The sequence below is a fragment of the Phacochoerus africanus genome, chromosome 16 (assembly GCF_016906955.1).
Source record: "Phacochoerus africanus isolate WHEZ1 chromosome 16, ROS_Pafr_v1, whole genome shotgun sequence".
NCBI classification, from domain to species: domain Eukaryota; kingdom Metazoa; phylum Chordata; class Mammalia; order Artiodactyla; family Suidae; genus Phacochoerus; species Phacochoerus africanus.
The window spans coordinates 3,458,652-3,485,280 of NC_062559.1; the positions used below are offsets into that span (position 1 = coordinate 3,458,652).

Consider the following 26,629-nt stretch of genomic DNA (forward strand, 5'->3'; position numbering starts at 1 on the left):
AAATCAACTTCGTCAGAAAGGAGTTCCAACCGTTCCCTGTCACACAGCACCCCCCTCAGCCCCCTCATCTTTAAAACCAGCTTGTTTGAGCATCAAAGGAGAAAATGCTCCAGAAGTGCCAGCAGATGGCCGTGGACTAGATACTCTGCTGGGTGCTGGGAAAACCACGGTAAATGAACAGAGCTGAACCTTCTTCTCATGGAGTTTACACATTGCAGGAAAGACAGACATCGACTAAATAATTATATTTACTGTGTGTAACAAGAGGTTAAGCCCGGGATGCCAGGGCGCCTAAATGGAGGGGTTCGGGGCACGGACCAGCTGGCTGGAGCGTGAGAGGTAGGGGGCGATCCAAGCAAAACGACAGACTGTGGGGGCGGAAGTGGACCCCCAAGAGGAGAGAATGTTCTGGGAAGAAAGGAAGAAAGAACCTCCTGCCTAAGAGACACCCTGATGGAAAAAGAAGACGGACTTTGGAAACAAGGAGAAGGAGTTCAAGTCCATCCAGAGGAAAGGAACATTCGGAAAAGTCAAGTAAAGGGGCTGGAAAGGCAAGCGGAAGAGATTTCGGAGGGTCTGGGAAATGGAGGGGGACCCCGGCCAGGACGGTGTGCCTTGTCCCCAGAGCCGTGGGAAGCAGGGAACGTTCCGGGTCGGAGATTCGGGGGGGAGAGTTGAGTCCTGGACACGTGGATTCGAGGTCCCATGAGACATCCCAGCAGACACGCGCATTAGTCCGAGACACACACGCACGCACACCACACACTCAGAAGGGCATCTGAGCAGGAAAAGCAGAGCGGAGACAGCAGCCCAGAGACGGTCCCTAAAGTCATGGGAGCAAGTGATTTCTTCTAGAGAAGCATTCAGAGGCCTGAAGATTTCATCTCGGGGCTCGAAGTCTAAAATCTCCACCCTGTCACGTAATGGATCTCTTCTCTGGGCATCTGAGGAGCCACCGAGGGGCACTGCTCCTGGCCTTGCCCGCTGCCACGCCTGACCCCAGTCCTGCATCCTTCAGATGAACTTCTGCCTAATACACCCCCGGCAGTCAGGAGCCTCAGTGTCTGACTGAGTCTAGGATGGGCACCGGGTTTTGTTTTGTTTTTTTTTTAATTTTTAAGGCCACACTTGTGGCACATGGAAGTTCCTGAGCCACAGCTGTGCCAGCACTGGATCCTTTAACCCACTGTGCCAGCCCAGGATGGAAGCTGCACCTCCACAGCGACCTGAGCCACTGTGGTCAGGTTCTTAGGCCCCTGGAACTCCAGGCACTGAGCATTTTGAAGGCGGAGCTGGCAGAAGTTCTCGGTGCAGCAGATGTGAAGCACAAGAGAAAGAGCAGGGGAGGGAGGTCTCCAAGGTTTGCAGCCTGTTCTCATCGACTGAACGGGGAGAGGCTGCAGCTGGCTTTTGGGGGGTGGGAGGGGGCGGATCAAGAATTCACATTCGGGAGTTCCCGTGGTGGCTCAGTGGTTAACGAACCCGACTAGGAACCATGAGGATGCTGGTTGGATCCCTAGCCTCACTCAGTGGGTTGAGGATCTGGCGTTGCCGTGAGCTGCGGTGTAGGTCCCAGGTGCAGCTCTGATCCCGTGTTGCTGTGGCTCTGGCGTAGGCCGCCGGCTACAACTCCGATTAGACCCCTAGCCTGGGAACCTTCATATGCCGCAGGTGTGGCCCTAAAAAGACAAAAGACAAAAAAACCACACACACAAAGAATTCAGATTTGGAGATCTTAACGTTAGGGTGTCTGTCTATGAGACTTCCGAGAGCTTCCGCAGAGAGGTCTGCCCTGGAGAGGAAGTCGGGGGCCATCAGCAGGTGGAGCAGGAGACTAGACGGAACGCGGAGGGAGAGAGTGTGGCTCTGAGGAGGGGGACGAGGACCGGGCCCCGGGCCCACCAACACGAAGGGTCAGAGAAGGAGTGAGAACCCGCACAGGTGCCCCAGAGGGCGCTGCCCACGGGGTAGGAAGAAAACCGCAAGAAGGAGGTGACCCGCAGGCAGGTGAGAAAGCGTGGAGCCGGAGGGCGGAGGGAGGAGTCGGCGGCGTCGAGGGCTGCCGACCGAGATGAGGGCTGAGCAGCCTGGAGGCCACTGGTGACCTTGACAGGAGGTGGGCCGGGGGTGCTGGGGGTGAACGCCTGACAAGACAGGGTTTAGAGAGAACACAGGAGAGGGACTGGAGATGTTACAGGGAGACCACCGGTTCAAACCGCAGAGGACAAGAAGTCGGGCAGTGCCTGCTGGGGAAGGGGGCTCAAGCTAGGCTTCCCGGGTGTGTTTCCACGTGAGAAGAAAGAACATATCTGCTTAGGGCTGGGAATAATCTGACATAGAAACAAAGAAACAAAAATGAACATTGAAGGGAAGAAAGGAGGTATTTGGGCCATCGGTCCTCATGAGTGAGGCAAGTTCACCTCTGATTTTTGTCAACAGAGGTCACGTCGTCCGTGGTTATAGGCTGGGGGAGGGGCAGAGCACACAGCAGGTGCAGATGCTGGGTGATAAGGAGGTGAGCTAATGAGACTCTTTTTTTCTTTTTATGGCCGCACCTACAGCATATGAAAGTTCCCAAGCTAGGGGTCGAATCAGAGCTGCAGCCACAGCAACTCGGGGTCTGAGCCACATCTGTGATCTACACCACAGCTCATGGCCATGCCAGATCCTTAACCCACTGAGCGAGGCCAGGGATGGAACCCGCATCCTCATGGGTAACTATGTCAGGTTCTTAACCCACTGAGCCACCACGGGAACTCTGGTAGGCATATGCCTCAGCTTCCTTCTGGTAGGTTTAGATGAGACATAGGACGGAAAGAAGCTTTGGAGGGTTAAGGCGAGAGGAGAAAATTGGAACTGACACATCATCTAGGAGGTGGAAAGACGGAACAGAGGAGGAGAGACCAGGAAGACTGGTCCATGTACACAAATAGACCGAAGTGTCTGAAGTAACCAGAAGACTGCATCGCGGCGGCCAAGGCATAACAGAATCCCAGTGCAGCACTTCAAGGAATCCAAAAGGTGAGGAGATACAATTGTGGTCACTTTTTTGAAAGACAGACGAATTGACTCAACTAAGCAAACCCGTGGAGAGCTCACACCCTGGCCGACGTCCAGAAGAGCATGGCTCTTCCTTTGGGGGAGGGGTTCGGAGCGCGCAAGTGTCATCACTCTGCTCTACGTGCCCCCTGCGGCTTTTGCCCCCAGGGGTGGCCACAAATACGTGAGGGCTTTAAGACAGTAGAGAATCTGAAGGCTGTTATCAGAAATCATTTTCAGAAAAGGTAGATGAAAAAATTGTCCCTGGTATAAAAATGGGTGAGGAGCAATTTTACTCTAACTCAACACACTCAGTCCTGATAAATAAAGTGTATTAGTTCTAGACTATTAGCTCCAATTTTAAACCCAAGATATATTTGTTAAGTTTGGTGGTTAATGGGCACTAAAAAAGTCAAGCCTCTTTCTCTGTAGGGAATTACACCACTTTTCTTTATTGCTTGGGCATTCTGTTAGCTCACCATAGGCACCATGGAGATCGGGGATGCCAGAGTAGAGGATTTAAGGTATGGCGATAATTCTGAAATACTCACAGCTATAGTTCTGGTTAAAACACATGATAATGCCAGTGAGGTTGTGAAAGAAACTGGCCAGAAATGGGGCTTCAATGCTATCCAGTGCAGCCGTTTACAGAACCCAGGGAGTCCTATAGGTTCCAGTCTGAATTTTGCTACTTATTAAGTGGGTGGGGTTACTCAAGTCGTTTAAACACGCTTGGCTCCGTTTCCTCATCTGTAATACGGTAGTTACGCGAATTAAATGATGTCTGTGTGTGAAGCACTTAGCCTGCAGCTTAAGACATGGGAAACCCCCAGCAGGTGAAGGTGATGCTGGTGATGCTGGTGGTGGTGGTGGTGGTGGTGATAACGGTAGTGGTGGTGGTGGTGGTTTTGGTGATGATAGTGATGATGGTGATGGCGGTGATGGTGGTGGTGATGGCGTGATGGTGGTGATGATGATAGCTATGGAGGTTTTGATGGTGATGGTGGTGATGATGGCGAGGATGATGGTGGGGTGTGATGAAGACAGTGATGGTGATGATGGTGATGATGATGGTGGTGATGGTGATGAAGATAGTGATGGTGGTGATGATGGTGATGGTGGTGATGGTGGTGGTGATGGTGATGGTGGTGATGGTGGTGGTGATGGTGACGGTGGTGATGGTGGTGGTGATGGTGATGGTGGTGATGGTGGTGGTGATGGTGACGGTGGTGATGGTGGTGGTGATGGTGATGATGGTGGTGATGGTGGCGATGATGGTGGGGTGGTGATGAAGACAGTGATGGTGGTGATGGTGGTGGTGATGGTGATGGTGGTGATGGTGGTGATGGTGGTGACGATGATAGTGATGGGGGTTTTGATGGTCATGGTGGTGATGGTGATGATGATAGTGGGGTGTGATGAAGACAGTGATGGTGGTGATGGTGGTGGTGATGGTGATGGTGGTGATGGTGGTGGTGATGGTGACGGTGGTGATGGTGGTGGTGATGGTGATGATGGTGGTGATGGTGGCGATGATGGTGGGGTGGTGATGAAGACAGTGATGGTGGTGATGGTGGTGGTGATGGTGATGGTGGTGGTGATGGTGGTGATGGTGGTGACGATGATAGTGATGGGGGTTTTGATGGTCATGGTGGTGATGGTGATGATGATAGTGGGGTGTGATGAAGACAGTGATGGTGGTGATGGTGGTGGTGATGGTGACGGTGGTGATGGTGGCGATGATGATAGTGATGGGGGTTTTGATGGTGGTGGTGGTGATGGTGATGATGATGGTGGGGTGTGATGAAGACAGTGATGGTGGTGATGGTGGTGATGGTGGCGACGATGATAGCGATGGGGGTTTTGATGGTGGTGGTGGTGGTGATGACAGTGATGGTGGTGATGATGATAGCGATGGGGGTTTTGATGGTGATGATGGTGATGATGATGGTGGGGTGTGATGAAGACAGTGATGGTGGTGATGGTGGTGATGGTGGCGACGATGATAGCGATGGGGGTTTTGATGGTGGTGGTGGTGGTGATGACAGTGATGGTGGTGATGATGATAGCGATGGGGGTTTTGATGGTGATGATGGTGATGATGATGGTGGGGTGTGATGAAGACAGTGATGGTGGTGATGGTGGTGATGGTGGTGGTGGTGGTGGCGATGATGATAGCGATGGGGGTTTTGATGGTGGTGGTGGTGGTGATGACAGTGATGGTAACAGGCAGGAAGAGGAAAAGGATCAGACAGTGGAGAAAGGAGGAAGAAGAAGTGATGAAGGAGGCTGTGGTACTGGTGGTGGTGGTGGGTAGATGGGTGGTGACTCCAAGTCTACCACAGGCAAACCGTTCCACGGCAGACTGCTCACCTTTCTTGGGCCCAGCAATTTGCTGGCTACACTGTAGACACTCAATAAACACAATTGCATGAATTAATGTTCTGATCATTTCTAAAGCTTATCTCAGCCTGACAACATTCGATAATCCTATGAATGAACAGTAATCCTGCTCTGGATCTTAACACTTAGACTTGTAATGGAAAAAAATGAATGAGTCCTTTATGGTATTTGTAAAAATCAATTATGAAGGCACAGTTAATCGCTGCGGAGTTACTTCATTCACTTTAAGCTGTCACATCTTTAGGGAGCAGGAAGAAAGGGACTGATCAGGAAGGGAAATAAATGAGAAAGAAGTAGGAAAGCAGCTAAAAGTAGGGCAGGGGGAACCATTTCCTTTACGTTCTTGATGGCGCCTGATCTCCAGGGAGACCTGACCACCTGGATGCTTTCACAAGTATCCAGCAAAATTTCACACAGTTTGTGTATTTATAAAGGAGGACTCTGCCTGTGAAAGTCCTGAACGCCAAAGGCATGGTTATGTGAATAGCAGGTGGTCTTTGTTACTAGACTTAACCTGCGGAAACAGGCAGGCAGGGCATTTTCTCAACCGCTCCACTCCCAGCTTTGTGGATATAATGAAATTTGGGCTGTTTCCTCTGGCCAGAAAGCCAGCATATCTCAGGACTAGCTCCATGTGTCTGCAGTATTAATTAGCTCATGAGATACAAATACCTTTCAAGAATAACCAACGTGGCCTCCCACCCAAACCTAGGTGCTCTCGGGTCACCAGATCTCTGCTTACGTTTTTCAAACTTTTGCATAGGGATGGAGTTCCCGTTGTGGCTCAGTGGTAATGAACCTGACTAGTATCCATGAGGAGCATGTGGGTTCAATCCCTTGCTTCACTCAGTGGGTTAAGCATCCGGCATTGCCGTGAGCTGTGGTGTAGGTCAGAGATGCGGCTCGGGTCCTGCGTGGCTGTGGCTGTGGTGTAGGCCGGCAGCTGCAGCTCCAATTCAACCCCTAGCCTGGGAACCTCCATATGCTGCAGGTGTGGCCCTAGAAAGACAACAACAAAATTTTTCTTGCATAGAGAATGCCGATGTTGGGCGAGTCTGAAACCAGGGGCACCCTAATAGAAATAGTTCCCTGGATTATTTCAGTAGCTCATAGAGTCTCTACAGGGCTTCCTCTGACCTGCCCAGAACCCCCTACCCTTGAGATCGAGTTTATTCCCCACCTTTGAAACTGCTTCTCAGGCGGAATGAAAAATCACACCCTTCTCTGTGCACTGTGTGTCACCATTACAATGGCTTGATCTCTGTTTTATCTCCGGAACAATGCCTGGTGTCTTAAGATGAAAATAATCATCTTCCATTCCCAAGATCAAGCCCAGCGCACGCCTACCCCCTCCCTGGGTGATGGGTAAACATAAAGAGAAAAGAGATGCCGAGTCTCCTCAAAACAAAAGGTCAATTTACTTCCTCAGGCAAACAATAAAGACCTTGGCTCTGTCTGGCTTTTAGAATTTTCCACAGGCCTCCCCCTGGTATTCGCAATACGCTGCTCTCATTTCTCCCCAACCCCCTCTTAGAAAATACATTTCCTCTGAGATCCAGCCACTTCTTTCATTTTTAAATAAGCTAATCTCAGGATCAGAAATTAATACCAAAGCCACAGCAGAGGACAAAGGAGAAGCTACTGCCCTGGTATGAGACTGAATGCAAAGAATCATTGCTGGTTGACTTTCAAGGGTCTGTGACGCCTATGAAGGATGTCAGAGGCATTTGACAGCAAGAAAACAGTGACACTGGGTCCTTCAATGAAACAGTGGTGGGAAGAGCACAAAATGGGCAGTCAGGAGACAAGCTTCCAGCCACAGCTGTGTTACTAACTAGCTCTGTGACCTCAGAAGTCACTTAACCTCTCTGGGCCTCATTTATATAAAATCCAGAATGTGAACTAGACCTCCAGCATTCATCTCTAAGGGTGCTCTGACCTGAGGACTAGTTTTCAAGTGCATCCCACTGAGGCTGAGACTAAATGCAAACAACATCCATGGAGATAGTATGAGACCTTCTAGGACCAGACTAAGCAAGCGGGCTGCCACACAGGCTGCAGAGGACGGGGGAGCAGTCCTGACATCTTTCCTCCCACGACTGCACTCTAAAATTATTTGAGGAGTTCCCCTGTGGCTCAGCCCAAATGAGCCTGACTAGTATCCATGAGGAGGCGAGTTCCATCCCTGGCCTCGCTCAGTGGGTTAAGGATCCATTGCTGCCGTGAGCTGAGGTATAGGTCACAGGCACGGCTCGGATCCCGTGTGGCTGTGGCTGTGGTGTAGGCTGGCAGCTGCAGCTCCTATTCGACCCCTAGCCTGCGAACTTCATATGCTGCAGGTGTGGCCCTAAAAGGCAAAAATAAATAATAAAAATTTCAGACCCAGTTACAGGAAATAGGTTATAGTCTGAACACCCCCTCCAAATGCATTATGAATATACCGCCTTCTGCCTCCAGTTCTATTTTGCTTTGTTATTGAAAAAAATTCCCCCAAAGAAGGAAATGAGATTTCATCCAGATTAAAGTTCAAGAGGAAAAGTAACCTGCTGCATCTGCGCACTGGGCGCCACTGTTTGCCTCGTTAGACAGCATTCCAGAAGCATCCTTTTCGCTCCTGTCGGTCTCTGTGTCTAGCTGGGAGTGAAAGCCCGAGCGGTAGAGAAGGGAACAAAGAAGGTGGAGAAGAGATGAAGGCTCAGCCGCATCTCTCTCTCCCTGTTCCGTTGCTTAGCAACATCGCTCATCTCCATCTGAGAAATGAGGATGCAGGGAGATGACGCGGAGGACCCATTTCTCAGGACGGAGCAGCCTGATTCTACCAGTTACACATTTTCTTTGCGTGGTAACACGATGCTTTTCACAGCAAGAGCTCTGTGGACCCACTTCTGCAGCCAGAGGGAGAAACATGAAAGGCAAGCGACGAAACCCAAACTCTCAGAAAGTGGCAGGGAGTGAGAAAGTGACCTCCTGCATGCAGTCAGGACTCACCGCTTATCCACTTAGCCTCGGGGTCGTGAATTTTGAAGTCTTCACTGAACAGGTCTTCCACGGTGACCTTCTTCTTCTGAGACAGACTGTTATCTTCCGCTGGAAAAGAAAACAGTTAAAGGTAAATGGTCAAACGTTTCGTTTTTTGGTTAAAAGCAAGGACCACAAAACATTCTGATTGCTGTTCAGAAATAGTCTATATGATAAAAACTCAATTTCTATAAATCAGTGATGAACAAAAGCCAGTCATGCTTTTTTTTTTTTTTTTAAATAGCTATGCCTGTGGCATATGGAAGTTCCTGGGATGAGGATTGAACCCGAGCTGCAGCTGTGACCTATGTCAGAGCTGCAGCAACACCGAATCCACTCTCCCAGGCTGGGATCCAACCCTTGCCTCTGAAGAGACCCAAGCTACTGCAGTCTGATTGTTACCCCACTGCACCACAGTGGGAACTCCAAGTCATGCTTTTTGTTTTTTAATTAAGCATCAAAAACTATGGTAAGAGGAACCACGACTCGTGGCAATGGCATCATTGCATCCTCTCCATCTGCAAAACATAAATGATCATACTTCGTAGCTATGGAGGTAAACAATTGTTTCAGGACTAACTTACGAGCAATAAGGTGGGAATAGTCAAGAGAGAAAGGATGAGGTCCTGCTGTATGCACAGGGAACCATGTCCAGTCTCCTGGGATAGACCACGATGGAAGATAATATAAAAAAGGGAATGCGTATATATGCACAACTGAGTCACTTTGCTGTATGACAGAAATTGGCACACCATTGTAAATCAACAATACTTTAATTTTTTTTTTGTCTTTTTGCCATTTCTTGGGCCGCTCCATGGCATATGGAGGTTCCCAGGCTAGGGGTCGAATCGGAGCTGTAGCTGCCAGCCTACGCCACAGCCACAGCAACACGGGATCCGAGCCACGTCTGCAACCTACACCACAGCTCATGGCAATGCCGGATCCTTAACCCACTGAGCAAGGGCAGGGATTGAACCCGCAGCCTCATGGTTCCTAGTCAGATTTGTCAACCACTGCGCTGTGACGGGAACTCCAACGATACTTTAAAAAAAAAAGAAAGGATGGAACAAATGTTCTGAAAAGATCTCAACTGTATTATGTAACCAGCGATTCACTAAGCATTTACATAATTTATTTATTCTGTCCACACCTGCAGCATGTGGAAGTTCCCTGGCCAGGGATGGAACCCTCGCCACAGCAGGGACCATGCTGGACCCTCAACCTGCTGAGCCACCAGGAAACTCCCATTAAGCTTTTATAATGCCAACTGTAGACAAAGTGTTGGGTGCTAGAAATTCAAAGACAACCAAACCATTCCTTGGGTATTCATTTTCCACATGCCACACTTGTCCCTGGCTGCCTCTGGGTTGTAGATGAGTTCTTCAGATAGAAGCATGCCCCCAAATCTCCATACACACTACCAGATTCTGCCCTGCCTTGCCCGGATCATCACACTCGGGAGTAAACACCTGGGATGAGACTTGAAGGCACTAAACGAACATCCATCCCAAGAGGAGATGTTTATTAATGGCACCGGCAGGGAGACTTGGGAACCTGGGAGCTTTTATCCTGTCTCCCGAGGTTGAAGCTTCTGGGGTTTTAGAGGCACCCAAATCCATCCGTCTACTTTGAAAAGACAAAGGGCCATCGAGGGTCTGATCTGTGAGCCTAAGCAGATTAAACCCACAAGACAGCACATCGAAGCACACTCACTTAGGGGATACTAATAAGAAGCCCTTTATCTTAACCATTTCCGACCATTTACCCAGAATGCTTGTTTATGCCACCGCCCTCTGAAATAAAAGACATCAATTGTCACTGCACTTTTCGGGAAGATTCAGCTGCATGTTCCGTCCATTTTGTGTTGTGTTGCTGTGTAGGGGCACCCTCAGTGCTAATGAAAGTGTGCAGGTCTGCCTGCATCCCACGTGAGGTGGTTTCAGATCGGTGGGCTTGGCTGTCATGTCTGTTTCTCCTCTCGGTTTCTGGTTGTTGAGCCAGCCAGCCTTCATTTCCTGGGCTGTCCTAGTGTGTGTCCTCAACAGGACCCTCTGCCTGTTTCAAGATCTGTGGCAGGTTTGGGAAAACCAAGAATTTTTGTTATGGTACATAAGAAGAAGAAATAATTTCTGGATGAAACCCGCAAAGCTTCTTTTGGATTCTAGGGCATAGATTTTGTTACATCTCCGATGGTTTCATTCCTTTGGCCTCTCTGGATGTTACAGATTACTGAAATTCTCAGAAACTTTGGGTGCTGACTGATTTCTTGAATATCACATAGGATAAATGTGTGTAAAAGTCTTTTGAAATTCACAGAATGATAAGGTTCAAGGCTGCCGTCTTGTGAGACCTGAGTGCGTGTGGAGCTCTCCCAGGTGCTGACCGAAACATGTGAGAACCCAACCAAGTTCTTCCCGCTGGGACCTTTCCATCTGCAATTGAAGCAGCCCAGAAAAAAAAGCCACTCAGCTCCAAACATGATGCGTTTCAGTACGGAAAACACAATAAATGAAAATTCGAAAGATTACTAGATATCAACCTAATAAGTTATGCTGTGATCTGGTACTTAAGAAGTACACTTGCAATGAGCTGATAGGTCCTGAAGAGCCAATGCACAGTTATAGGGATCACAGACAACAATACTGTGTTATAAACATCACACTTCCTAAAAGGCTCGATCTTAATTATTCCTACAGAGACGTTAGCTAACCCCGTCAAGGCAATGGTATTCAATATACAGAAAATGTATCAAATCAACAGGTGGTGATATCAAAACTTACACGGTGTTAGGTCAAATAGATGTCAATTAAAAACACGATAGGCGTTCCCGTCGTGGCTCAGTGGTTAGCAAATCCGACTAGGAACCATGAGGTTGCGGGTTCGATCCCTGGCCTTGCTCAGTGGGCTAAGGATCTGGCATTGCCGTGAGCTGTGGTGTAGGTTGCAGATGAGGCTAAGATCGCACGTTGCTGTGGCGCTGGCGTAGACCAGTGGCTACAACTCTATTTAGACCCCTAGCCTGGGAACCTCCATATGCCATAGAAGCGGCCTTAGAAAAGACAAAAATAAAAAATAAAAAAATAAAAATACAATAAATAAAATAAAGAATAACACTCAAATATATGGTCAGAAAATAAATAATCTTATTAAAATTAAATTTTATCTAAGTAAACTTCGCTATTTAGGGATGATTCTAGTTCCACATGTCTAAGAAAAGCATGTAAGACAGTTATTTAAACAAACTTTGAGGAGTTCCCATCCTGGCACAGTGGAAACAAATCTGACTAGGAACCATGAGGTTGCAGGTTTGATCCCTGGCCTTGGTCAGTGGGTTAAGGATCCAGCGTTGCCATGAGCTGTCGTGTAGGTTGCAGATGCAGCTCGGATCTGGCATTGCTGTGGCTGCAGTGCAGGCTGCAAATGCAGCTCTGATTTGAATCCTGGTCTGGGAACTTCTATATGCCATGGGTGCGGCCCTAAAAAGCAAAAAGACCAAAAAAAAGAAAAAAATAAACAAACTTTGGGTAACATACAAAAAGCCAACTCATTCACTTTCCGAAAATTCTTCTTTTCACAAACCACTCTTCTAGCCATCCAAAAATATGTTTTATTTTATTTATTTATTTTTTTAAAAACTATTACTTCCTCTGTTTTGTTTTTTTTCCCTTTTAGGGCTGCACCTGTGGCATTATCAGGCTAAGGGTCGAATCAGAGCTGCAGCTGCCAGCCTACGCCACAGCCACAACAGCACCGGATCTGAGCCACATCTGCCACCTACACCACAGCTCATGGCATTGCTGGGTCCTTAACCCACGGAGCGAGGCCAGGGACTGAACCCAAATCCTCATGGATATGAGTCAGGTTCTAACCCACTGAGCCACAATGGGAACTCCACTTCCTGTTTTTCAAACATATTTTAAAAACCTATGTGACTTAAATAGGGACCCCTTGTGGTGGACACACTCTGAGATACACTATAAAAAGTGCTCTGTCAGGGGCAGGACGTTGGATTCCGTCAATAATTGGCTCTGCCGTCCCAGGACACACCCACCACTGGCCTTGCTGCAGCTTGCTAGCTCGTTCACACGGTCAAGCACTAGCAGCTAACTTACAGTCTGGTAACGTTCCAAAAATCCCTTGAGGGGATGACCAGCATGAGTCACTGCCAAGTTCAGGAATTATGCTGAGCGCTGTTTAATCCCAACTGCAGGATCTCCCAACTGACTTCGAGAAGCTCACAGAGTAGTGGAGCCAAAGCTGAAAGCACACCGCACTGCCACAGGGGCAGCGCTGGGGGCAGCAGGACTCGCCATGCTAATACTTAAGGAGACTCAGACTAAAAAAGTAAGAGCAATTTCAGAATGAATTCTTTGAGAAAAGAACCTGCAAGATACAAGAAGAACATCCAAGCCAGGAGGACGCCAAGGGCAGAAGGGGCTGGCGAATGCGGTATGTTCAGGAAATCATGGGCGTGTGGCGTTGGTGCAGCAGAAAGTGTGAGATGAAACTGGAGAGGCAAGTAGATTCTCTCATTATATCTGACATTCTGAAATGCCCCTGGAAAATGTCCACTTGCAGATTTTCTTTAGGCATCCTGCTTACCAGGCAGTACTATTTTCAGTCTAAAAGTACCCTTCTCCGAGTAGTACCAGGAGCCCTCTCCATCGTACAATTTCTCCATCATTCCAGGCTGCCCCCTGGACCTCCACGCTCTGAGCATCTTCCTTCCTGTCTTTCACCTTTTTATGCTGTTGGGAGCATTTGCCTGATTTCTTCAATTTGATCTTGCACTTTATCCTTTTTTTTTTTTTGGTCTTTTTGCTATTTCTTGGGCCACTCCCGCGACATATGGAGGTTCCCAGGCCAGGGGTCGAATCGGAGCTGTAGCCACCGGCCTACACCAGAGCCACAGCAACGCGGGATCCGAGCCAGGTCTGCAACCTACACCACAGCTCACGGCAACGCTGGATCGTTAACCCACTGAGCAAGGGCAGGGACCGAACCCGCAACCTCATGGTTCCTAGTCGGGTTCGTTAACCACTGCGCCACGACGGGAACTCCCATTTTTTTCTTTAGCATGTCGAGACAGTGCTTTCATTCTGCTCCTGGGTTTTAACTTTTTAATTATAGTTTCATTTCCAATATGCCTAATTAGCTCGTCCTCAAGATTATCTGCTCTTAGACCTACAAGACCTTTATCACACTGATAACTAAAATGTTCTTATTATAAACTATGTTCTTATTATAAACTGTCTCTCATTTCTCCCTGCTTGAAATCAAAAGGAAATTTTTTCTATGCTCAATCTGTCATCTTAAAGTGAAAGACAACATACTTATGTACATATAAGAAGTGGCCAGTGGCTCTTATAGTTTGGACTTGATCCTGGAGGTAATTTGGGAATGATTGAAAAGAAAAGTTTCCTTCAGTCCTTTCGCTGGATGACCACATGGAATGGGTAATTAACTCGGCGTCTTGGTCAGCTCACCAGCCAGGGAAGGTATCGTGTAACCTGCAGTGAGGTAGGTATTCTTTGTGTAGGTCAGGATATAACGCTACTTTTCTTTTCTGATGCTTGTTAAATAGCAGTGTTGTTAAATATTTAACTGTACAGTTATTGGACAACATGTTGGAAGCTCTTCTGGGAGATTTTTAATATTAGAACTCCTAGGACACTACAATGGGCTATTTTGAAGCATACCTTTCTGAGGTGGTTTTGGTTTTGGTTTTGCTTTTTTAGGGCTGCACCCGCAGCACATGGAAGTTCCCAGGCTAGGGGTCGAATCAGAGCTGGAGCTGCCAGCCTACACCGCAGCCGCAGCCTTGCCGGATCCGAGCCATGTCTGTGACCTCCACCGCAGCTCATGGTGACACTGGAACCTTAACCCACTGAGTGAGGCCAGGGATCGAACCCGCATCCCCTTGGATATGAGTTGGGTCTGTAACCAACTGAGCCACAACGGGGACTCCTGAAGGTGTTTTCAATCACTGCCAGCAGGAGTTAGCTATTGACAGAGCCACGTCACCAACAAAGAAAACCTACCCAGGTGAGTCAGACATCTCTTGTAAGCTCTGCTTTTGTTAGAAATTGGAATAACTGACAACTCTAAAATATCCTGTGGTTTTCAGGGCACTGGCCGTTATTACCTCTTGATCCTACAGGAGGAGGAGGAAGGAAAAAACCACTTTACAGAAGGTAAACTGAGCTCCTGAGAGCTCAGTTAAGTAGCTTCTCCAAAGATATGCAAGAAGGCTAAGTTAACGTCAAGAGCCTGTGCAGAAGAAACAAGAATCTGTTATTCACAGAATCTGGCTTGTGGACAAGAATGAGAAAGCCAACAAAATCACAAAATGCAGGTCATACTAATGATGATCCTGATAAAACACAATGTTCTCCAGGTAAAAAAGTTTTATGTAGAAAGAAAAGGTTGAAAAAACATTTTAATGCGCATATTTCCTTCTTTTTTTTTTTTTTTTCATTTTTGGCTGCCCCATGACACATGAAGTTCCCCCGTCAGAGATCAGATCTGAGCTGCAGTTGCAACCCAAGCTGCAATGGCAGCAACCCTGGATCCTTAACCCACTGTGCTGAGCCATGGATTGAACCTGCATCCTAGTACTTCCAAGACATTGATCCTGTTGTGCCACAGCAGGAGCTCCACACACACCTTTCTTTAATAAGAAAAAACTCAGCCTACAAATCAGATCAAAGAGGAATGCACATGACAATGCCTGGCACACAGCCAGGGGTCACTTTCCAGGGTCATGTGGCTGAGGTCAAGTTCTAAGTGCTTTCGAGCTCAAAGGGGACATGAATAAACTGAAGCCTTAATCCCCCAATGTGACTGTATTTGGAGACAGAACCTTAAAGGAGGTAATTAAAATGAGATCACAAATGAGGGGCCCTGATCCAGCAGGACTGACAGGCTTGTAAGAAGAGAGCCACGGAAAGAGAACTCTCTCCCTCTCCTTCCCTCTCTCTCTCTCTCCCACTCCCTCTCTCTGTCCCTCTCTTTCCCATCCTCTCTCTCTCTCTCTCCCATCCCTACATTCAAGCAGATAAAAAGCAATGTGAGACAGAGTGAGAAGGTACCATCGGCCAGCCAGGGAGCAAAGTCTTACAAGAAACCAACCCTGATGGCACTTGATCCTGGGCTTGAAGACTGAGAACTATGAGAAAATAAATTTCTGCTGTTTAAACCCAGTCTGTAGCTTTGTTATGCCAGCCCAAGCAGAAGACTACAACTGGTATTTTCAAAATTTCAACTTCCAAATTTTTGTTGCCAGTGCACAGAAACACAATAAATACTTGAATATAGATCTTTTATTCTGCCGCCCTTCTAAACCCCCTAGATGTTTTATTAGCATTATCTATACAGACGTGTTGCCTGCGATACCACCTTATGTCTTTATTCTAAATAGGAACAATCTATTGGAATTGCTAAGAAAATTGGCTCATTTACAAAAGTCAAGGTCCAGATAACAATAAGGTAGTTGTAGCTATTGATGGGCTTTTAAGAAATGAGCCAACTTGACACAAAGATCTCAAGAAAAATTGTTTAGTCACACACAAGTACAACCTTTCATTATAGCTTTATCCACATTGCTGGATTTACAAGAGAAATATGTGTTTAGGCAAAAATTACGAATGTTTTAAATAAATACTTCATTTCACTTCTTTTTGTTTTTGTTTTTATTTTTTTTGTCTTTTTGTTTTGCTATTTCTTTGGGCCGCTCCCACCGCATATGGAGGTTCCCAGGCTAGGGGTTGAATCGGAGCTGTACCCACCGGCCTACGCCAGAGCCACAGCAACGCGAGATCCGAGCCGCATCTGCAACCTACACCACAGCTCATGGCAACGCCGGATCCTTAACCCAGTGAGCAAGGGCAGGGACCGAACCCACAACCTCATGGTTCCTAGTCGGATTCGTTAACCACTGCGCCACGACGGGAACTCCCACTTCTTTATTTTTAACGTCTTTTTTTTTGTCTGTCTAGGGCCACACACGCAGCATATGGAGGTTCCCAGGCTAGGGGTCCAATCGGAGCTACAGCTCCCAGCCTACACCACAGCCACAGCAACAACACCAGATCCGAGTCGTGTCTGCAACCTACACCCCAGCTCATGGCAATCCTGGATCCTTAACCCACTGAGCGAGGTCAGGGATCGAACCTGCAACCTCATGGTTCCTAGTTGGATTTGTTTCCGCCGTGCCACTATAGGAACTCCTTTATATTTAATTTTTGAACAATTTCTCCTGATTTTGTTTTCATAGGTTCTTTGTAGTAAATTATCCATAGTCTTTGTAGCAAAGGCTAAGGCTATAATCCATTCTTGATAGTTAGATGAATTTCATTTTTTTTCAATACGAAAGCAAGATGTTTTTGCGTTTATTTAAAATTTCTGTGGTTTTTTTAGTGGAAGGATGTTGATTTAGAATTTTGTGCTAGAATTCTCTATTTTATAATCAACTTATTGTTTAGTGGGAGATTTTATTAAGGAGGAGGTTGCACGTTACCCCAAACTGAGAGACAGAGACGGAGGTGCTGCGCTGGGAGGAAGATGACTGTTTACAAGCTGACTTCTCCCTCGTGCCAAGTGAGAGGCCACGAAATGCCAGTTAAAATCAGTGGAACAGAGTTCCCGTCATGACACCTCGGAAATGAACCTGACTAGCATCCATCAGGACGCAGGTTTGATCCCAGGCCTTGCTCAGTGGGTTAAGGATCTGGCGTTGCCGTGAGCTGTGGTGTAGGTCGAAGATGCGTCTCAGATCTGGCCTTGCTGTAGTTGCGGTGTAGGCCGGTGGCTGCAGCTCTGATTCGACCCCTAGCCTGGGAACCTCCGTATGTTGCATTTGTGGCCCTAAAAAGACAAAAAATAAAATAAATCAGTGGAATAAAAACACATATAATTTCCCTGTGAACTTAGGAAAGAGATCTATAGGGGAATTAACTGTAACTTGATAGGTTCTACAACCCAGAGTGAAGTCAAGGAAGTGGCAGGAAATGCAGGTGAGCTAAGAGTTCTACTTAGACGGCAGGTTATCTGTGAATATTGACTTAGGAGCCTCACAGTCAGAATTACAGGAATACATCCCAGATGAACAACCATCAGAAATGGTCGACATCAGTGGTATTTAGGGGTTGGTTGTAGAAAGGAGAGTATGAGAAAAGCATTACTATTTAGATTCTGAATATTCATTTAATACCTTTTCACTATTTTTTCTGTTTATACATATTCCTTGAACAATAAACTCTTAATAAATCGTGTTCTGATCATAAGCATATACTTGCATTTAGTGTCTGCATGAGCACGTGCCTTTGTGACACTCCAAGCTGAGGCCAGCTGACTTTGCTTCCTGAAGCACAGAGTGTTAGGTGAGCCAAGGTGTGCGGCTCTCTCACCTGGACCTGTGACAGCAGGCACGTCCCACCCAAAACACCAGTGTCATGACCGCAAATGCCCTACGCACGTTTAAGGTATGATTCAGTTCCCGGAACGGTCATCCTCCGTCATACAAAATCCCATGTTTTGAGTTTTATTAGCTTTGTGGATTGATCTGCCTTGAACTTGGCTCTGGCACTTAAGTTTCTTTGAACTGTAAATGGAGCTTCTATCCGTTTCATGCATGTAAGAAACAGGAGAGAAAGAAGGAAGTCAATGTGGGAGAGAGTGATTTTCTTTTCAAAGATTTGAAAACACAAGGATGCACTTTATGTCAATGAATTGCAGTTGCTCTCCTGGTGGCGGAGATCTTAAAGAATCCCCTTTTGAAATGGAGACAGGCCCCCAGGGAGGGGAGGGGTTCTTACAGGGAGTGGGCGGGGGAGGCCGCAGGTGAGGCAGGGCCGTCACCTCGCCCGAGGTTCCCACAGTGTCCAGAGCGTCTCTCTCTAGTTCTCATCTCTTCACCAGTCCACACGTCTGCCCTTAAGATATGGCCACCCGTTGAAATGTTGCATTTATTTGCCTTTGTATCAGCTTCCTGTGGCTGCTGTAACAAGTTGCCACAAGTGTGAAATCAGAAACGTATTCTCTCCTGGTTCTGGAAGCCAGAGGTGTAAAATCCGACCCCAGGGGCCCAAATCAAGGGGTCAGGTGGCCTGTGGGGACTCCAGGAGAGAACCTTCCCTTTGCCTCCCGTGGCTTCCGGTGCGCTGGGTGCTCCTTGGCTCGAGGCCGCATCACTGCAATCGCTGCCTCCCTGGTCGCATGGCCTTCTCTCCTGTCTTTGGCCCTCTGCCCCCTCCCTACAGAGATGCATTTAGGAGCCACTGCAGGAACCCTCCCTGGCCCCCCCGCATCTCAAGATGATTAATGGAAGCACAGCTGGGATGAGAGATTCCACTCATCAGAACACCGTCATCTTTAGGGGGGCCATTTCTTCGCCCGCCACCCCATTTCCAACCAACCTACCATTTTAGAAGGCAGCCTCTGAAAATGCCCTTATTGAACTTCTAAAAAAATACATAAAAAAAGAATCTAGATAAGGGAAAAGTGATGAGGAAAAAAGACTGACTCAACCGAGGTTCTGTACATTAGCACTTAATCTAATTTCTGGTGGTTTTAATACCTCATATGAAAGCACAGAGTTAATTGAGCAATAACCTGGGCCTTGGGGCATATGAACTAGCAATGTGAAAAAGTGCATATGTTTGTTGTTTCTGATTAAGTGATAAGTGGTTGTTCAACTAGGATTCAAGGTGAGAGTTCTGTCTCAGAGGGAAGGCAGGTGCTTTCAGCCTGAAGCCTCATCCTTCTTCAGTTTCCTGACATGCCTAGTTCATTGTGGACAATTTCCTACTAATTCTCTGATTTTATTACATCATCGATTTCTGCGTTCTGACCGAGACCTGGTAACTCAACCTAGACTTCTGAACTGCTGCCTTCACGGTCCAAACTGACCACGGTCTTCCCCTAAAACAGTAACTACTAGATCATCCAGCCCCTGGTAACAGATGGTTCCGAAGGCTCCCCACATTCACTTGAAATGCATCAACAGGCTCACATCTAAACCCGGCAATAGACTCCAGAGAAAACCAGAGTGCCAGGATAGGACATGCTCCTTTGCACTGTTTATAGGCAACTCTGCCTTTACAGTAGGATGCATGATGTAGCAACACTTTGAAAAGTGCCCCTTTGGAGTTCCCGTCGTGGCACAGTGGTTAACGAATCCGACTAGGAACCATGAGGTTGCGGGTTCGGTCCCTGCCCTTGCTCAGTGGGTTAAGGATCCGGCGTTGCCGTGAGCTGTGGTGTAGGTTGCAGACGTGGCTCGGATCCCACGTTGCTGTGGCTCTGGTGTAGGTCAGGGGCTACAGCTCCGATTCGACCCCTAGCCTGGGAACCTCCATATGCCGAGGGAGCGGCCCAAAGAAATAGCAAAAAGACAAAAAAGAAAAAAAAAAGAAAAGAAAAGTGCCCCTTTGTGGGTAAATGCGTTGCCTTAACTTAGAGTCTTAACGCAAAGCATGAATAATGAGCACCTACCGCTATCCTTTAGATAAATGGCTCTTTAGTGGAAGGGCTCAATAAATAAGCAAGATGCACCTAACAATCCTTCTAGAACTAATGATGACAAGTCAAAAGAAAGACTGCTAAGATTCTCCCAGGGACCCACTTTACAGTACTTGGGAAGTTCGCAACTAACTATACAGTTAGTAGCAAAGCAATTAATTCTCTCTTCTATGAGAATCTGCCAGAACTCCCTCTTTTCAGATTTGTTTCCATTTAAAGAATGGTGCAAACTCATGGTAAAAGTTCAGGGATGTAGATTTCATTCCTCAAGTATTTTATAAATCAAAGGGTCCTATTGTGGCAGGCGCTACACGGCCCCCCCAAGAGTCACTCCCCTCTTCCAACGCAGCAGAGGGGGACGCCTATGAAACACGTGCTTTCTCAATCCTGACAGCTAAGGGGGGCCATGAAATACAGGAGAGCAAACAGGCTCTTCCTGGCTGGGGTCAGGGACGGGCAGGAATACACGTGGCAAGTTTTGGTTTTCCTTCCTTCCCGTGAGGGTGTGAGATGCAATGTGCGGCGCCGTTGCACCCACTGTGTCAACACGACGACGACAGCAGCAGAGGAAGATGGCCTTCCAGCTGCTGAATCATCCTGGCATTGGCCGAGTCCAGACTTCTGGCTTCGGGAAACATGATAAGCACCGGCAGTTCCAATCACCTCAGTTCGGTGTGTTCTTCCCTAGGGACAAAACCAGTCTAACGGATCCATCACAACACCTGGGTTTGGACGCCTGCTCAAGCGGGTCCCTAAGGTGGTTAACAGACAGGCTCACCAGGTCCATGAGCCTCCTGAATGACCCACACGTCTCTGAGTGCAAATATGTCCCTTTTCCCCTCCCAATGATAAGATCATGCAAGGTCTCATTCTCTACAAGCAGTTGTGTCGTAGACAGCAGGAGCCATTCGAGTACAACCTCAGATCCAGCACCAGGCCTTCCAGACTCTCCCCATCAGCTCTAATTCCCCACCAGCTCTAACCCCCCATCAGCTCTAACCCCCCATCAGCTCTAACCCCCATCAGCTCTAACCCCCATCAGCTCTAACCCCCCATCAGCTCTAACCCCCCATCAGCTCTAACCCCCATCAGCTCTAACCCCCCATCAGCAATAACTCCCCATCAGCTCTAACTCCCCATCAGCTCTAACCCCCCATCAGCTCTAATTCCCCACCAGCTCTAACCCCCCATCAGCTCTAACCCCCATCAGCTCTAACTCCCCATCAGCTCTAACTCCCAATCAGCTCTAACCCCCATCAGCTCCTAACTCCCCATCAGCTCTAACCCCCCCATCATCTCTAACTCCCCATCAGCTCTAACCCCCATCAGCTCTAACCCCCATCAGCTCTAACTCCCCATCAGCTCTAACTCCCCATCAGCTCTAACCCCCCATCAGCTCTAACCCCCCATCAGCTATAACCCCCCATCAGCTCTAACCCCCCATCAGCTCTAACCCCCATCAGCTCTAACCCCCATCAGCTCTAACCCCCCATCAGCTCTAACCCCCCCCATCAGCTCTAACTCCCCATCAGCTCTAACTCCCCATCAGCTCTAACTCCCCATCAGCTCTAACCCCCCCATCAGCTCTAACTCCCCCATCAGCTCTAACTCCCCATCAGCTCTAACCGCCCATCAGCTCTAACCCCCATCAGCTCTAACCCCCCATCAGCTCTAACTCCCCATCAGCTCTAACCCCCCATCAGCTCTAACCACCATCAGCTCTAACTCCCCATCAGCTCTAACCCCCATCAGCTCTAACCCCCCATCAGCTCTAACCCCCCATCAGCTCTAACCCCATCAGCTCTAACCGCCCATCAGCTCTAACTCCCAATCAGCTCTAACCCCCCCATCAGCTCTAACCCCCCATCAGCTCTAACCCCCATCAGCTCTAACCGCCCATCAGCTCTAACCCCCATCAGCTCTAACCCCCATCAGCTCTAACTCCCCATCAGCTCTAACTCCCCATCAGCTCTAACCCCCATCAGCTCTAACCCCCCATCAGCTCTAACCCCCCATCAGCTCTAACCCCCCATCAGCTCTAACTCCCCATCAGCTCTAACCCCCCCATCAGCTCTAACTCCCCATCAGCTCTAACCCCCATCAGCTCTAACCCCCATCAGCTCTAACCCCCCATCAGCTCTAACCCCCATCAGCTCTAACCCCCCATCAGCTCTAACCCCCATCAGCTCTAACTCCCCATCAGCTCTAACCCCCCATCAGCTCTAACCCCCCATCAGCTCTAACCCCCCATCAGCAATAACTCCCCATCAGCTCTAACTCCATCAGCTCTAAACCCCCCATCAGCTCTAACCCCCCATCAGCTCTAACCCCATCAGCTCTAACCCATGAGCTCTAACTCCCCATCAGCTCTAACCCCCCATCAGCTCTAACTCCCCATCAGCTCTAACCCCCATCAGCTCTCTAACCCCCCATCAGCTCTAACCCCCCATCAGCACTAACCCCATCAGCTCTAACCCCCCATCAGCTCTAACCCCTCATCAGCTCTAACCCCCCATCAGCTCTAACCCCCCATCAGCTCTAACCCCCCCATCAGCTCTAACCCCCATCAGCTCTAACCCACCATCATCAGCTCTAACCCCCATCAGCTCTAACCCCCCCCCATCAGCTCTAACCCCCCATCAGCTCTAACCCCCATCAGCTCTAACACCCCATCATCTCTAACCCCCATCCAAACCCCCATCAGCTCTAACCCCCATCAGCTCTAACCCCCATCAGCTCTAACCCCCATCAGCTCTACCCCCATCAGCTCTAACCCCCATCAGCTCTAACCCCCATCAGCTCTAAACCCCCATCAGCTCTAACCCCCCATCAGCTCTAACCCCCCCCCCATCAGCTCTAACCCCCATCAGCTCTAACCCCCCCATCAGCTCTAACCCCCATCAGCTCTAACCCCCATCAGCTCTAACCCCCATCAGCTCTAACCCTAACCCATCAGCTCTAACCCCCCATCAGCTCTAACCCCCCATCAGCTCTAACCCCCCATCAGCTCTAACCCCCCATCAGCTCTAACCCCCATCAGCTCTAACCCAACCCCATCAGCTCTAACCCTAACCCCCCATCAGCTCTAACCCCCATCAGCTCTAACCCCCCATCAGCTCTAAACCCCCATCAGCTCTAACCCCCCTCAGCTCTAACCCCCCATCAGCTCTAACCCCCCATCAGCTCTAACCCCCCATCAGCTCTAACCCCCCATCAGCTCTAACCCCCCATCAGTCTAACCCCCATCAGCTCTAACCCCCCATCAGCTCCAACCCCCATCAGCTCTAACCCCCCATCAGCTCTAATCCCCATCAGCTCTAACCCCCCATCCGCTCTAACCCCCATCAGCTCTAACCCCCCATCAGCTCTAACTCCCATCAGCTCTACCCACACTCAGCTCTAACCCCCAATCAGCTCTAACCCCCATCAGCTCTAACCCCCATCAGCTCTAACCCCCCATCAGCTCTAACCCCCATCAGCTCTAACCCCCCATCAGCTCTAACCCCCATCAGCTCTAACCCCATCAGCTCTAACCCCCATCAGCTCTAACCCCCATCAGCTCTAACCCCCCATCAGCTCTAACCCCCCATCAGCTCTAACCCCCATCAGCTCTAACCCCCCATCAGCTCTAACTCCTGTCCACCTTATGTCCCTCCAGGGCTTCCAGGCTGGGCGTCTTTGTCCAGCAAGCATGCCGGGCTTATTATGTTCTTGAATTGCCTTCCACTTGCCCCGGCTCCATCTTTCGAATCCCTCATCCTCTAAACTACTCTCCACGAGGGCTGCCTCGTCCTCACCCATCTCTCCCATATCCTGGGCTGTCAGGACAAACACCATCCCCGCCACCCACGGACAGCACTTCTTCTCCGTTAGCATTAGCACCTTAACTTGGATCAAAAGCAATGAGAACAAGAGTAGCAAAAACATCTATTTCACAACTAGAGAGGCAGCATTCGCTCAAGGCATCGCCTGGCAGCTGGGTGTGAAAAGAATCTACAAACACAGCCACAAATGCCCAAGTGCAACTGAATAACACCCAACCCATCAATTAACCCATGCGTCCCATGACAGGGCACGTGGGCACAGTAATTGATTATAGATGGACTAAGACAAGATTGGATTTGGGGGATGCCTTTAAGGTAGGAAGGATAACAGAAAATGCCTGGGGAAAAAAAAAAGGGCAAACTATCTATTTCTACAAGAAAAAAATAAATAGTAAGGAAGGCATTACGTGTTATGAAATACACCAAAGTTATTACGCTACTGTGCAATTTTCATATGAATTATATGAGACCTCACAAAGAGATAATCCGTCTCAGGTTAAAACTCAGACCCAAATACAACTTAAAATACAACAACAAATCTCATAAATGTTTTATTGAACAAAAGAACCAGGTGCAAAAGATAAACATTATATGATTATATCAATAAAGTAAATGTAAAAAGTACAAAAATTTGCAAAAGCATTCTATGATGTTAGACATCAGATTAATAATGAGAAGGGAATGAAGGGGCTTTTTTTTTTTTTTTTTTTGGCTGCACCTTTGACACTCGGGGCCGGGAATTGAACCCGTGCCGCAGCAGTGACAATGCTGAGTCCTTAACCTGCTGAGCCAGCTGCGAACTCCAAGGGGGTTTTTGTGACACGGGCTACCTTCCGTCTTTTTGATCTGGGTGTGGGCTACGTAGTCTGCTCAGTTTGAAAATTCATCAAATAATATAATATTTCATATATATGTTCATCTATCACATATATAATGTTTTAAAAATTGTTGGCTACAGAATTTTTTGAAGATAAACTTAAAGCACCGAGAGACCATTAGACACCCCTCCGAATGAGCAATGAGAAAAGCTAGGACCCTGACAACAGCAGATGTGGAGCAACGGGGACTCACCTGTTGCTGGCGGGGATGCAGGAGGGGCAGCTGCTGTGGGAGACAGTTTGGTGGCTTCTTATAAAACTCTTATCCTTTGATCCAGCAATCATGCCTCTTTGGTATTTACCAAAGGAACTGACCACATACCCCTTACCAAAACCTTCACAGGGATGTGGACCGCAGCTCTACTCCTACCTGCCCAAACTTGGCAGCAGCCAAGATGCCCTTCCGCAGGTAAGTGGACCAATCAACTGGGGTGCATCCAGACCACAGAGCAGTATTCAGTGTTAAAACGAAATGAGCTACGAAGCCACAAAAAAGCCATGGAAGAACCTTCAATGCGTAGTACCAAGTGAAAGCAGGCCACGGGAAAAGGCTGCACACGGGGTGATTCCCACCACTCGACATTCTGGGAAGGACAAGACGATGGACACGGCAAATAATCCGTGGTTTCCAGGTGTGTTATGGGGGGGGCGGGCCTGAACAGACAGAGCACGGAGGGTTTTGAGGGCAGTGAAACTACTCTGGATGATATTCTAAAGGTGGACACATGCCTTTATAAATCTGTACAAGTCCACAGACTGTAAGCACCCAGAGTGAACCCTAAAGTAAGCTATGGACCTTGAGGGATAATGACCTATCAGCACAGGTCACACACGGACACAAGGTACCATCTGGTGAGGGATGCTGAGGATGGGGCCGCCATGCACGTCCGGAGGAAGGTGTTGTACAGGAAAGCTCTATACCTTCCTCTCGATTTTGCTAGAAACGAAAACTGCTCTAAGAAATAAAGTCTATTTTAAAAAGTCAATGGAGGAGTTTCCGTTGTGGCTCAGTGGGTTAAGAACTGATCAGTGTCCCCTGAGGATGAGGGTTTGATCCCTGGCCTTGCTCGGTGGGTTAAGGATCCGGTGTTGCCACAAACTGTGGCGGAGGTTGCAGGTGTGGCTCAGATCTGGCATTGTCATGGCTGTGGTGTAGACCTCAGCTTCAGCTCCAATTTGACCCCTAGCCCCAGCACCTTCATACACCACAGGTGTGGCCATGAAAAAAAAAAAAAACCCATGGAAATTTTATTGCAGAACTTGCTTTGTTAATAAGAAGCAACAACTCAGGTGGAAGGATTCTTTCAGATGTCATTATCATAGAGACCCCCCCCCACACACACACACTCATTTCATTTTATTGTGACTCTGGTGTGTGTTCAGAATACTTGATTAAGATTCAGACTTGGATGCGCTCACACTCTCCTATAAAGGAATCTGAGTTACGCGCTGTAGCCACCAATTTGCTAGATTTCTCTCCCTCTCAATAAAGCCTATTGAGTCCAATTGAAAAATGTTTAAAAAGTTGATGAGCTGAGAGCTAGCAATGCAGCTAAAACATTAACTCTAAATCAAATAGTTATGAAATTTCAATTCCATTACAATAATCTCTGCTACGCTCCCACCCAAAAAATGAATGCGTCTTATATTCTGATAACCTCTGCTTGGCCCGAACCCAAAGTCTACCTTTCAACACGACTTTCAAAGATCTAAGGCTCTTCGGTCTCATACCTCAGACTGTCTGAAAGTGTCCGCCTGAAAGTGTCCCAGTGTTTTCCATGACAAACCACGGGCCATCTTCTCTAACGCGAAAATCCCCAGAAGTCAAATGTCAGGGGTGTTTGAACGCACACAGGATCCTGCTGGATATTTCAGTTCCCACAACCACAACTGTGGTGCTGGAGAATGTCTGTCTTTTTTATCAGAACGCAAAAGCTGGAGCCGCCA

At 48.2% G+C, this 26,629-nt stretch overlaps 1 protein-coding gene across 1 annotated transcript in view; it reads right to left on the reverse strand.

Annotated features, from left to right (window-relative positions):
* The window catches only part of LOC125117757 (dipeptidyl aminopeptidase-like protein 6), a 555,755-nt gene that overhangs the window by 132,301 nt on the left and 396,825 nt on the right, over positions 1-26,629 (reverse strand). The window contains exon 3 of the mRNA XM_047763847.1: positions 8,431-8,529. Within this exon, the coding sequence (XP_047619803.1) occupies positions 8,431-8,529 (99 nt within the window). The remainder of the gene's footprint in view (positions 1-8,430; positions 8,530-26,629) is intronic.